Source organism: Camelina sativa, chromosome 17 (genome assembly GCF_000633955.1).
Source record: "Camelina sativa cultivar DH55 chromosome 17, Cs, whole genome shotgun sequence".
Taxonomy (NCBI): Eukaryota; Viridiplantae; Streptophyta; class Magnoliopsida; order Brassicales; family Brassicaceae; genus Camelina; species Camelina sativa.
Genome location: NC_025701.1, coordinates 33,490,503 through 33,503,505, shown reverse-complemented (window position 1 = coordinate 33,503,505; position 13,003 = coordinate 33,490,503). Strand labels below are relative to the sequence as shown.

The window sequence follows — 13,003 nt, the reverse complement described above, 5'->3', positions numbered from 1 at the left end:
ATCCTGGAGAGGAGGATAATTTATTAATTATTCTCAACTTATTCTTTTGACATAATTTATTAATAATAACATACATGCTTAGTGAATTACTTTTTTGTTTATACATGTCAAAATCTTATTAACAAAACACGTATAACATAAGTAGTTTACAATGGAAAATATATTAGTTTTGTTAATTTTTCTTTTTGATTTAGAATTTTTTTTAGATAAACATGTAAATTTTATTTAGATTTAATATTATTTTTTTAATTAGCTGTTTTGAAAAATAATAATTTTTGACACGTGTCAACATTTCATCAGTATATTTGACATGTGGCTAATTTGAAAACTCAACTTTATATAATAAGATTTTTAATATAATAAAAAGATTAGTTCAAGCTTTTTCCTAAGAATGTCAATCGGTTCTCCATGATCTTCGTTTTCTTCGCATGTGCCTTTACAAATCTTGAAAACTGTGATTTTTTATTGTTAAAATTGACATATGTCACGATCTGATGAGTTACTAACTTTGATCTCTAATCGTTAAAATTGACACGTGTCATAATCTGGTGAATATTTAACTTTGATCTCTGATCGTTAAAATTAACACGTGTCACGATCTGGTGAGTTACTAACTTTGATCTCTAATCGTTAAAATTGACACGTGTCATAATCTGGTGAATATTTAACTTTGATCTCTGATCGTTAAAATTAACACGTGTTACGATCTGGTGAGTTACTAACTTTGAGAACCAACGTTTATATAATAAGATATTTTTCATCAATTGTAACTGACACTAATATTTACCATCAATTATCGGAAATGACATAATTATTAGAATTATTTATGGAAACTGACACTAATTTAATCATTGATTATTCGTAACCGATTTTTAAACATATAACATCAGTTTTAACAAATGACACAATATTGGTATCACTTCTAATAATTGACACTACGGTTAACATCACTTATTCACAATTGATATAAATATTTAACATCACTTATTATTACCGTAGCTAATATAACATCATTTATATTAAGTGATTCAAAAATAACATCACTATAAACAATTGATGTATATTAACATCGACTATAATAAGTGATGCAAACATTAGTTCAACCGATGAAAATATTTTGCATCACCATTTCCAGAGTCACTTAGATAAGTGATGTAAAACTCATTTGCATCAATTATAACTGATGCTAATATTCAAAAGAAGCGACACAAAACCCCCTTTTTTTGTAGTGTATGTTTCATATTATAAAGTAAAACTACACAAAATTGTATAAACGATCCCATATTTTCAACATTTTTATTATGAGACCAAGCTAATCTATATATATATATATGTGTGTTTACGTAACTCAAAGCATATGTTAACGTATTATGCATATATATTTTTTTGAACTTTTTTTGACATGAGGTAAATTATTACTTAGGACAACAATATATATAAAAATATCTTAGCCAATGTTGATTTTCTGAAAAACTTAGTTATTTTTTTAACAATTATTTTTTGTTAATTTTCAAATATTATAATTCTTATTATGATATAGAGTAAGATGCATAGATTGTGTTTAATATAAGTTTGTAACTGTTTAAGATAAAGTATGTAAAAATCAAATATGGTTTATTAAGATGGTACAAATAGTTAAATTGTATTAGACATAGATATAGTGAATTTCAAATTCGTTTTTTAAACATCATTAAACTGTATAGATAATCACTCATATTTGATATATTATAAACTGAAATAATTAATAATAATTATAGTTCTGAAACATTGTTAGAAAGAGATCAAAACAAATCCAAACCAAATTCATAAATAACTAAACATGATCATAATGACTTCCTTTATATTGTTAGTTGGAAATCATCATAGTTTTAAACTCTTCAAAATCCACAAAACCATCACCGTCTGCATCAAGAGCTTGAACCATCACAACACATTCTTCCATTGTATGATTTCCTCCTAGACATGTCAACACAACATGAATCTCACTCGCTGATATCTTCCCGTCACCATCCATATCATACAAATTAAAAGCTTGTTTGAGAACAGTTTCTTCATTATCCTTTTCTTGCACCAAACCCGAAGCAAATTCCTGAGCGTCAATTTGACCATCACCATCCATGTCAAGCACTCTAAACATATCTTCAAGTTCTTCAGATGTTACTGAAAGAGTAAAAGAGACGAATTGGTCCCATGAGATTTTCCCATCTTTATTCTTGTCAACTCTCTCAAAGACCTGTGCAATAGACATTGTTGTTGTTTTGATCAAGGAATGATGATGATGTAGATATTATGAGAGGTTTTTAACAAAATAAATAAATTAATAATGATTTGATGGAAAAAATTAAAAACCAAATCTATATTTATAGGAGAAATTTGACTATTGATTAGATTCCTGCTAAGATTTTGTTTTGGAATGGGAAATCTAATTGCGTTATGAATGGGTTTTTTAGACATTTATATCTTTTTTTTTTAATTTTTGTAAATTGCATTTTATCTCTATAATAAATATCATTCTTTTGTCATCAATTCAACATGTTTTATGATAATAAATTCTTTAAATATAATGCTTAGTATAATAGTTTTATCTATAAATGGTAAAGGCATATTGTTAATTATAGAAGGTACTTGTATATATATATATATATATCTTGTTACATAAAGTTTGGTTTCAAAGTTACTAATTAACAAGATTTTGATACTTGTCAATTGTATAAATAAAATGTTGACACATGTCAATTCTAGATTTATTAAAATATTTATATAGAATATGTAAAAGTTATAAACCTATAATAAAAAGCAAAACTACACACATATATATATATATATATATATATATATTAATATATTAAAAAAACATTTAAACTAATTTCTAATTTATTTAGAGAAGCTATTTTTATATTATAAGATTATCTCAAATTTATATGCAAAATCCTACTATATTAATTAAGAAGTACAATGAAACTAACCTTATAAAGTGTAAAAAAATTACATTGGCATGCCATTGATCTTAAGCAAATGTTTAACTTTTCAATAAAGGTAAAAATGTAATTATCTCAATTTTATTAGACATTTTTAATTTAATTTTTGTAAATTGCATTTTATCTCTATAATAAATATCATTTTTTTTGTCATCAACATGCTTTATGATAATCAATTCTTTAAATATAAATAATAAATATAATGCTTTAGTATAATAGTTTTATTTATAAATTCGTTAAATTGTAAAGACATTTTGTTAATTATATAAGGTACTTTGTATATATGTCTTATTATATAAAGTTTGGTTTCAAAGTGGTTGCTATAAAGCTTCAGATGTAAACTCAGGTTTGGGATAGTGGTGCTGTAATAGTGAGAATCAGGCCTTATTATTGGGAGCAAAGTGTCTTCGACGGAGTCCTTTCCCCTTCATTCCGAATTAGAAGCTTTGTTGTGGGTTGTGGAGTTTATTATCTCTGGAGGTCTGACTTGTCAGAGTTTCGAGACGGACTGTGCGGAGCTAATAAAAGTATAAATTATTGATATTTTAACTTTTTAATAATATTGAGTCAAACTCATCCCGTCGTACCATTCATTTTGCAATATAATTTGTCCGTGTTATTTTAAAATTTTAATATGTTTTCTGTATAACACACCAAATTAAAAATGTCTATTAAAGATATTCAACAAGATCATGCGACAGTGACAATTAAAGATATTCAACAAGATCATGTTTAAGTAATATGATTCGCAAAATGATTACATAAGTATTAAACACCATCGCAAATTCGCAATACTTATGTTTAAGTAATATGATTTTGTATAACCGGTCCAAAACATACTTCAACAGTAGTAGTCAACTGTCAACTATGTAGCCTATAGTGTGAAATGTTTTTTGATTTTTTTGAATTAAATTATAACATATACACCTCGAAAGTCATTGCTTCTAGACTATATTATATAAGTCAACATTAAACTTACAACAATTCCAGCAAGTTGAATTTTCTTTATGCCATATTTCTTATAAAATATAGTGCATTTTCATCGTTCGTTAGCAATTAGAAATTATGTGTAACTTTGATACCAAACGTATATTTGATGTTGCTAAAAAGAAAGTATCACAGAAATGACAACTTATAAACATATTAAAAATAAAAAAAGAAAGTTCAATTTAGAATAAGATTTTCAGTGGGAATGGCCGAATGGACCAATTACAGATAATAATAAAAGGGTTATTTTCTTACGTGGATCTCACGAAAAGAAACATTAAAGATGAAACTGTGTCTCTCTTAAACATATTCCACAAACGTTACAAAAATATAGACTATCTACAGTTTGATCAATTTTTGTGGATTTTACAAATTATTAATAAGTCTTTGTTTGAACGTACGGAAAGGAGGGAAAGTGGAAGAACTGGGGCCATGCCAATGGGTTTTTCTGATGAAGTCAGGCCACGCTCCAAAAGTCCAAGATCACTATTAACATATATATACACTGTAGTTGGTAGGTGAACTACGACAAATTCATTCAGCTTTCTTGCGTATTAAAGGGGTCGTAATAGGCCTTTAGGAATGAAGTTACATTTTCGTTGTATTACAATATACAAAAACTATAGAGAATGGAACGAAACAAAATAGAAAGCGAATAAAGCAAAAGCGTGATACATACTCTCAGGAAAATGATAGCCATAACCCATAACCCTATGATCATACCGACTAAGGCCATCCTTAACGGGATAATAATTACCATGTTCTTATCCAATTATATTATTAAAAAACGAAACAGTGTGCTTAGATCAAAAATTTTGATCTTGGGATAGAACTGATCCATAGCCGAGTTCTTCTTTGTTTCCTGTGTTGTGATTGGTTGAAAATTTTTTGAGAGAACGGAAAATATTATTTTCTCTCATTCTTCTTCGAAATCGATTCTAAGAAGACCAAAAATTGGTGACGACGAGCATCGGCGGGGCTCCGTGGTGGTTGCTCGGTTTCGGCGGGTTCCGACGATCCCCATGTGCTTCTCCGCTGCCGCGAATTCGGACCTTCTTCGCTCCCAGCTTGATCGGAATTCGGACCTTCTTCGCTTCCCAGGTTCTTTGAAATTTCTTAGACTTTTGAAAGATGGGAATGTGGGTTTTTTTTAGCATTGTTAATTCAATGATTGATGTCAATTTTGAAATTTTATTTTCTTTTGCTGTTGTTGTTGTTGGTGGTGGTCCAGCAAATAATAGTTTTGATTGATGTCAATAGTTTTGGTTGTTCTTTTGTTTTCAATTGTCTGAGAAATCTATCTGATTGAGTACGTATCTTTGGATCTTTGGATCTCGAAGCATGTGTGTCAACCATTTCGTTTATAGGATTGAGTATGTATGGTCAATCCCTCTCAATTTCGTTTATAGGGTTGAGTATGTATGGTCAATTCAGTTGGTTACTCTTTGAGTGTGGTATTAGTCGAGCTGTTTAGCTGCTCTGCATGTTAAGCAAACTGGAAGGTGCATATATATGTGGGTCTGCCGTGATAAACACAACAAAATCGTAGCTTCCTTCTAACTGCTCTGTGTGTTAGTTTGCCATGGGAGAAGTGCTAGTAGCTTCCTTCTTTTCTTCATATTGATAAGCTTAAAGTTGACTGGGAGGAGCTGATCACTTCAGATTAGTTGTTATTGTTGAACAGAATGAATCTCTGGTTATGTTTTAAGCTATGCGTGTTTGGTGTTTTTTTGGTTTTGTTATCAGTAAGTCGGAGATAACTTGTTTTTTGTAAACAGACATTAGAGTTGAAGGCTGAACTCGAGAGAAAGATGGCTGAAGCACGCAGTGAGTACGAGTGGAGCCTTTAGGAGTTTGATTGCCATGAACAGTCTCTTGGCGAACGCTTACAAGTGTTCACGTCGAGTGAAGAGTGCAGCCACGGATACTGCAGCTGTTAGAGGTAAACAATGACACTCACACTTTGGTGATACATCGGTAGGGATGTGGTCGAAGCAGTTGGAGAGGTTGTTGGAGATGCAGCAGTTTGGTGATACATCGGTAGGGATGTGGTCGAAGCCGACAGTAAGGAGGAAGACAAAGATTGTTTGCACCGTGGGTCCTTCTACCAACACAAGAGAGATGATATGGAAATTGGCTGAAGTTGGGATGAATGTTGCTAGGATGAACATGTCTCATGGTGATTATGCTTCACATAAGAAGGTATTGTATATTGAATTTGGTTCTCATGGTGATCATGCTTCACATAAGAAGGTATTGTATATTGATAATTTTTTAAAAGTTTTTATAATTTGTAAAATATTTATGAATATTATATTATTCTAAGAACACCAAAATTAGTTTCCCCATTTTTTTAACATAAGATCTTAACTACTGATCTTAGATTATTTTCACTATATATTTAATCTAAGAACATAAAAAAAGTTCTCCCATTAGGGATGCCCTAAAAGAAAAGTAAAATATACAACACTTTTTTTTTAATTTACTAATGGACTAGTCCGCCATAATGATTCAAAATTTCTCAAAGTTGTAAGAAAATATGCCTTCACTTAAAAGAATAATGCGCATAATCGTGCAAAAGAAATAAAATAATAATTAGCATGATTTATTTTTCAGATTATATTACGAAAGATGATATTTAAAAAAGAGTTTGTGAGTATGACTTCACCGTAAATCACACGACTGGATGACGCAATGATTATGATAGTACTTCACACGCATCATCACACATGGAATACACATCAACCATTCATCACACTTCTTTGAATTTAATTATGTAAATAAACTATATAAAAAGCTAGTCCATTCCCTCGTCAATGTTCTTTAACTAATTCACAAAATCAAACGAATCCACGATTAAATAATACAAATATATCTTTGTTTTTTCTTTCTAGAACACTCGACATATATAAATACCATCACATACCTTCTTGTTCTCTACACCATTTATATAAACAAACCATCCATAGTAACCAAAACCACACAACAAAACACATGGCTAAGCTCATTTTCTTTCTCGCCGTCCAAATCCTCCTCCTCGTCGTCGTTTCTTCCGCCGGAGACGGTGACGACTTCGCTAGAACCATGGACCGTAAACTTCTCGGTCTCCATAGAAAAGAGAAGCTTACCCATTTCAAAGTCTATTGGCATGACCTCTTAAGCGGTCCAAACCCAACTTCCATCATGATCCAGCCACCGGTAACAAACACTTCCTACTTCGGAGCCATCTCTATGATCGACAACGCTTTGACGGCGAAAGTTCCGATGAACTCCACGGTGTTGGGCCAGGCCCAAGGGTTTTACGCCGGAGCGGCCCAAAAGGAGTTGGGATTTCTGATGGCGATGAACTTTGCTTTCAAGACAGGGAAATATAACGGGAGCACGATCACGATCCTTGGTCGGAACACGGCGATGTCGGAGGTTAGAGAGATGCCAATCGTCGGAGGAAGTGGGCTTTTCCGATTTGCTAGAGGCTATGTTGAGGCTAGGACAAAGTGGATTAATCTCAAGAACGGAGATGCTACTGTAGAATATAGTTGTTACGTGTTGCATTATTGAGGTTAAGGATATTTTTGTCGTTTTGATATATTTAATTTGACTACGCAATAATTAATAAAAACAGATTTCAATCTATCGTGTTTTCTTTAGTTTTTTTTGGCTTTTGGCTTTTATGGTTTTGTGTGTGGTGGACGTTGCGTGGGAGTTGTTTCGTAATTTATTAATAATATATATCTAATTTTATTTTTGAGATTATGAGGATGAGGAGCTTTTGAAAATAATTAATTAGGTGGTTTGAAGTGATAATAAATTTCATTTTAGATATACTGTATGTTGTTTTATGTTTTTGGACCGACATTCTTACGTGGTCAGCACAAGAATTCTAAAGACCATTATAACTTTATGGACACATCATAAATTTGACAACTAAGTGAAGTAAGAATGTATAGTATTTTTGTTGATGACCAAAAAAAAAAAAATGTATTGTATTTGTAATCGTAAAATACTAGTAGGATTTAAGTGCGCATAAATTTTTTATATACTAAGTGAATAGCATATTAGAGGACTATATTGCATATGTTTGACAAGTCGATTACATAGAGATTCTATCTATCAAAATTCTGTGTCACTATAATATCTAGAAAATAAATCGATTGAGTGGGTTCACTTACTAAATGACAAATCTCTGCAAGAAACAACAAGTGGGACGTGTACGAAAAATCTTTGATGCTCAACCAATAAAAGTTTTTGACCATGTGATTTGGTTNTTTTTTTTTTTTTTTTTTTTTTTTGGGTTAGAAATAATAAGATCAGAAAATACAAAGAAAATGCATAATTACGTAACGTCGGGCCTGAAGTAGTACCCGACATTTTCTGACCATTTTTGATGAAAGAACAAAAAGATTTGTTCTTCTGGTTCTCTGGATTTCTTCTGATCGATCTCTCTATTTTCAAGTTTATATCTTCGTGGGTGTTGTTTCGTGCTCTGTCAAGGTTGTGGATGATGGTGAGTATAGTTCGTCTATGATTACTTTTACCACATGATTGAGTCTGAATTTGGAAATATTTTACTTGTTTTGGTTTTCAGGATCAGACGTTTCCAGAGATGATTTGGTTTTGTTGGGAAAAAGATACAGTAAGGTGTGGTGATCTTTTATGTTTGATGCACTGGTAAAGACCACTTCTTAGTGTTCGATTGAGAAACTTATCTTAAGCAATTTGTGGAAACAGCCACTTCAAAGTTTCATGATTTGGAGTCAGCCAGTGAAAATTTTGGATCCCGTGGAAAGGCGTTAGCGTTAGCATCTATCAGATAATCTCGTTACTGGAAATCAGGACAAAAGCTATTGGGAAGTCTAATGGTTATCGAAAGGTATGGGATGACTTTGATGCTACTCAATACTCCTACATAATTTGGGTGTTAAAACAAAAATCTTACTTTCTTTAATTTTAGTACTTTCTGTTATTGGTTTTCAATTTTGTGTCTTGGGTTTCAAAATCGTGTACTTTGCCTATAGTTTTGTGTGCGTACGTGTTCCTTATAGGTTTGGTTTTCCCTTGTGTATTATACGTTTTTGGTTGCTTGCCAATTAACTAGTCTCACGTTCACTCATATGATGAGATAGTCATAACTACAATTGTTATGTATTGGTATTCAATACTCTTTGTCTTGTTTCAATCGAGGTAATCTAAATTACCTCTCTGCTTGTCCCTGTCCCTACTGTCCATGTCCCTTGAATGCATATGGGTTCCTAGTCACCTGAGCAAAGAAATAAATGCCTCGGTACCTCTCAGCTTGTCCCTGTCCCTATCCCTTGAATGTATTCGGGTTCTAGTCACCTGAGCAAAGAAACAAATGCCTCGGTTTCAATCGAGGTAATCTAAATTACCTCTCTGCTTGTCCCTGTCCCTATCGGTTAGATTGTCCCTGTCCCTTGAATGCATATGGGTTCCTAGTCACCTGAGCAAAGAAACAAATGCCTCGGTTTCAGTCGAGGTAATCTAAATTACCTCTCTGCTTGTCCCTGTCCCTATCGGTTAGATTGTCCCTGTCCCTTGAATGTATTCAGGTTCTAGTCACCTGAGCAAAGAAACAAATGCCTCGGTTTCAATCGGGGTAATCTAAATTACCTCTCTGCTTGTCCCTGTCCCTATCGGTTTGATTGTCCCTGACCCTACTGTCACTGTCCCTTGAAAGCATATGGGTTCCTAGTCACCTGAGCAAAGAAACAAATGCCTCGGTTTGGCTGAGGTAACTTAAATTAACTCTCATCTTGTCCCTTGAATGTATTCAGGTTCTAGTCACCTGAGCAAAGAAACAAATGCCTCGGTTTCAATCGGGGTAATCTAAATTACCTCTCTGCTTGTCCCTGTCCCTATCGGTTTGATTGTTCATGTCCCTACTGTCCCTGTCCCTTGAATGCATATTGGTTCCTAGTCACCTGAGCAAAGAAACAAATGCCTCGGTTTCAGTCGAGGTAATCTAAATTACCTCTCTGCTTGTCCCTGTCCCTATCGGTTTGATTGTTCATGTCCCTACTGTCCCTGTCCCTTGAATGCATATTGGTTCCTAGTCACCTGAGCAAAGAAACAAATGCCTCGGTTTGGCTGAGGTAATTAAATTACCTCTCAGCTTGTCCTTGTCCCTTGAATGTATTCAAGTTCCTAGTCACCTAAGCAAAGAAACAAATGCCTCGGTTTGGCTGAGGTAATTAAATTACCTCTCAGCTTGTCCTTGTCCCTTGAATGTATTCAAGTTCCTAGTCACCTAAGCAAAGAAACAAATGCCTCGGTTTGGCTGAGGTAATTTAAATTACCTCTCAGCTTGTCCCTGTCCCTATCCGTATGATTGTCCCTTGAATGTATTCAGGTTCCTAGTCACCTGAGCAAAGAAACAAATGCCTCGGTTTGGCTGAGGTAATTTAAATTACCTCTCAGCTTGTCTCTGTCCCTTGAATGCATACGGGTTTCTCGTCACCTGAGCAAAGAAAACAAATGCCTCGGTTTGGCTTTGTCCCTGTCCCTATCGGTTTGGTTGTCCCTGTCTCTATAATGCATTCAGCTTCCTAGTCACCTGAGCAAAGAAACAAATGCCTCGGTAAGGTTGAGGTAACCTAAATTACCTCGCTGATTGTCCCTGTCCCTAGAATGCATATATTATTCGGGTTGCTAGTCACCTGATGCTAAAAGCAAATGCCTCGGTTGTTGAGGTAATCTAAATGACCTCTCTGATTGTCCCTGGCCGTGATCTCAGCAAATGAAGCAGTCCCAAATCTTTAAACTGCCTGGGTTGCACAAGTATGACATCTATGTAGCATGCATGATCACGCTTACATTTAAATTGAGGTATGTGGATTTCTTGATATTCTACGTCCGAAAATCAGGTATGTGAATTTCTATTTCGTTAATATATGTTTATTACTTGATTCAGTTTTGTTATTTCTAAGGTTAATATTTTCTGTTGTTTATCAAATTCATTACTGTGTGTACCCATTCTCGACAAGTAGCAAACAAACTTACATAGGTTTTCTAACATCGCCTTTTCATCTTTCTTTGCATGCAGTTGTTCTCGGGTTTCTGAAGATCGTCATAAGAGTTTCAGGTTATTCTTTAGCTCCCTTTGCGGTTTGCATGCAGTTCTCGGGGTTTTTGTCTGTTTTCTGTAAGTATAGCATTCTCGACAAGTAGCAAACAAACTTACATAGGTCTTTTAACATCGCATTTTCATCTTTCTTTGCATGTAGTTGTTCTCGGGTTTCTGAAGATTGTCATAAGAGTTTCAGGTTATTCTTTAGCTCCCTTCGCAGTTTGCATGCAGTTCTCAGAGTTTTTGTCTGTTTTCTGTAAGTGTAGCCGTGTTACCATCTAGATGACTATGTGACAGGAATTTTACTTTTGAAGATCGTATAGCTGGTTGGGGTTGTCATTTCTATTTTGATTAATTTATATATGATGTTTACATTGTTAAAAGAGCAAACTATTTTTTCTCTAAATAGTGTGGAATGATTACTACAATGAGTGTTTTGTCTGTGTAGGTTCATATTTGATTCTTAGGGAAGCTTATATCTGAAATCTCTTTTGCATTTGTAAGCTATGGTTGTTGGTTGTCTTGTTATTGTTGTATACTCTTGTTTGTTTGGGTTTCCCCAGTGATGAAATGCCTACAGTTGTTTGTCTTGGTAGGATCTTGTTTCCTGTATACAACTTACATATATTTAATTGTGACAACCAAGCTTGATTAGAATTTATACATGCCGTGTGAGTGTTACTATAGTTTGTTTTTGCATTTGTATACCCTTGTTTGGAAGCTTATATCTGAAATCTCTTTTGCATTTGTAAGCTGTGGTTGTTGGTTGTCTTGTTATTGTTGTATACCCTTGTTTGTTTGGGTTTCCCCAATGATGAAATGTCTACAATTGTTTATTTTGGTAGGATCTTGTTTCCTGTATACAACTTACATATATTTAATTGTTACAACCAAGCTTGATTATTCATTTATTTACATGCCGTGTGAGTGTTACTATAGTTTTTTTTTTGTGTGTTTTCTTTAAGTGTAGTAGTGTTACCGTGTAGGTGACTATGTGATAATTCAGTTTATTGGGGAAGATCGTATAGCTGGTTGTACTTGACATTTTCATTTTGATTAAATTATATTTGGTGTACACATTGTTGAAAAAGCAAACTATGTCTTCGCTGACTAGTGTAGAATGATTAGTACAATAAGTGTTGTCTGTGTTCGTTCATTCATATTTCATTCTTAGAGAAGCTTATGTCTGAAATCTGTCAGGCTTTTCTTGATGTGATCCATTTGTCTTGTGGAAAGATAGGAAGTTGTGTGCAGCGAGAAAGCTATGCTTGTTTGGATTTAGAGTGCATTGTCTCACTGTGATTCTTTATTCCAATTTAAAATATTGGGTTACCCTTTGCAGCATATAATTAATGAAACAATCTTGCTGTGAGTTACTTTCTCGGTTTTTGTCTCTATGGAATTGTATTGTGTGGTCCTTCTCTTTTGCATTATCAGCTGTTTTGGTTGTCTTCTTGTTATTGTTGTATGCCCTTGTTTGTTTGGGATTTTCCAGTGATGAAAATGTCTACAGTTCGGCTGTTTTTGTTCATTTTTCTTATCCTAGTTATGTTTGTTTTAATGATATTGTGTGCTATTATGATCTGATAGATAAATCGAGTTTGATGAAGGATCGTTTATAACTTTAAGAATATAACAACCTCCTCCCCCACCTCTCTCTCTTGCTGTAAGTGTGAACCACTATAAATAACTGATATGCACAAATGAACCCTAGAGCTACTCTCTCAAATTAAAAGGTCAATGCAGTACTTAGGGGTCGAATTCCACAGAGACTCAAGATCACACACAATGGATTATAGAGTTTTATAATTATGCTAAACAAATTGATTTAAATAAAGAAAAGCAATGCAAAATATTAAATAAAAGCTGTTGTAAATTCAGAAGATCAAAAAGCTAGGCCTAGGGAATTTCTCAGGAAATTATGTAATATTAAATCAATCAATAAATTAGGATT

The 13,003-nt window shown here is 33.4% G+C and overlaps 3 protein-coding genes across 11 annotated transcripts; 2 read left to right on the top strand and 1 right to left on the bottom strand.

The window, feature by feature from the left end:
* LOC104758799 (probable calcium-binding protein CML32) lies at positions 1,715 to 2,309 on the bottom strand. The gene has a single exon (XM_010481745.1). The coding sequence runs from the start codon at positions 2,246 to 2,248 to the stop codon at positions 1,847 to 1,849; it is 402 nt and encodes a 133-aa protein (XP_010480047.1). The 5' UTR covers positions 2,249 to 2,309; the 3' UTR covers positions 1,715 to 1,846.
* Positions 6,817 to 7,713, top strand: LOC104758798 (dirigent protein 20). Its single transcript, XM_010481744.2, has one exon. It carries the CDS (start codon positions 6,960 to 6,962, stop codon positions 7,521 to 7,523), a length of 564 nt encoding a protein of 187 aa, XP_010480046.1. The 5' UTR covers positions 6,817 to 6,959; the 3' UTR covers positions 7,524 to 7,713.
* LOC104758797 lies at positions 8,273 to 12,821 on the top strand. 9 transcript variants are annotated; one of them, XR_002036301.1, is made up of 6 exons: positions 8,273 to 8,469; positions 8,551 to 8,603; positions 8,694 to 8,835; positions 10,717 to 10,808; positions 11,026 to 11,124; positions 11,207 to 12,821. XR_002036301.1 is itself a non-coding variant. In XM_019239451.1 (3 exons), the coding sequence occupies exons 1-3, from the start codon at positions 10,720 to 10,722 to the stop codon at positions 11,329 to 11,331; spliced, it is 351 nt and encodes a 116-aa protein (XP_019094996.1). In that variant the 5' UTR covers positions 9,489 to 10,719; the 3' UTR covers positions 11,332 to 12,821. The 9 variants fall into 9 exon arrangements, 1 of the variants encoding a protein (XP_019094996.1); XR_002036303.1 differs by having other exon boundaries at positions 8,551 to 8,835; positions 11,026 to 11,064; XR_002036300.1 differs by having other exon boundaries at positions 8,551 to 8,835.

Bases quoted from the DNA above. Each gene is read 5' to 3' on its own strand.
- LOC104758797 (XM_019239451.1), top strand. From the start codon at position 10,720: ATGAAGCAGTCCCAAATCTTTAAACTGCCTGGGTTGCACAAGTATGAC. The intron at 10,847-11,025 runs GTATGTGAATTT...CTTTGCATGCAG, and splicing joins ATTCTACGTCCGAAAATCAG to TTGTTCTCGGGTTTCTGAAG. The intron at 11,125-11,206 runs GTAAGTATAGCA...CTTTGCATGTAG, and splicing joins GGGGTTTTTGTCTGTTTTCT to TTGTTCTCGGGTTTCTGAAG.
- LOC104758799 (XM_010481745.1), bottom strand. From the start codon at position 2,248: ATGTCTATTGCACAGGTCTTTGAGAGAGTTGACAAGAATAAAGATGGG.
- LOC104758798 (XM_010481744.2), top strand. From the start codon at position 6,960: ATGGCTAAGCTCATTTTCTTTCTCGCCGTCCAAATCCTCCTCCTCGTC.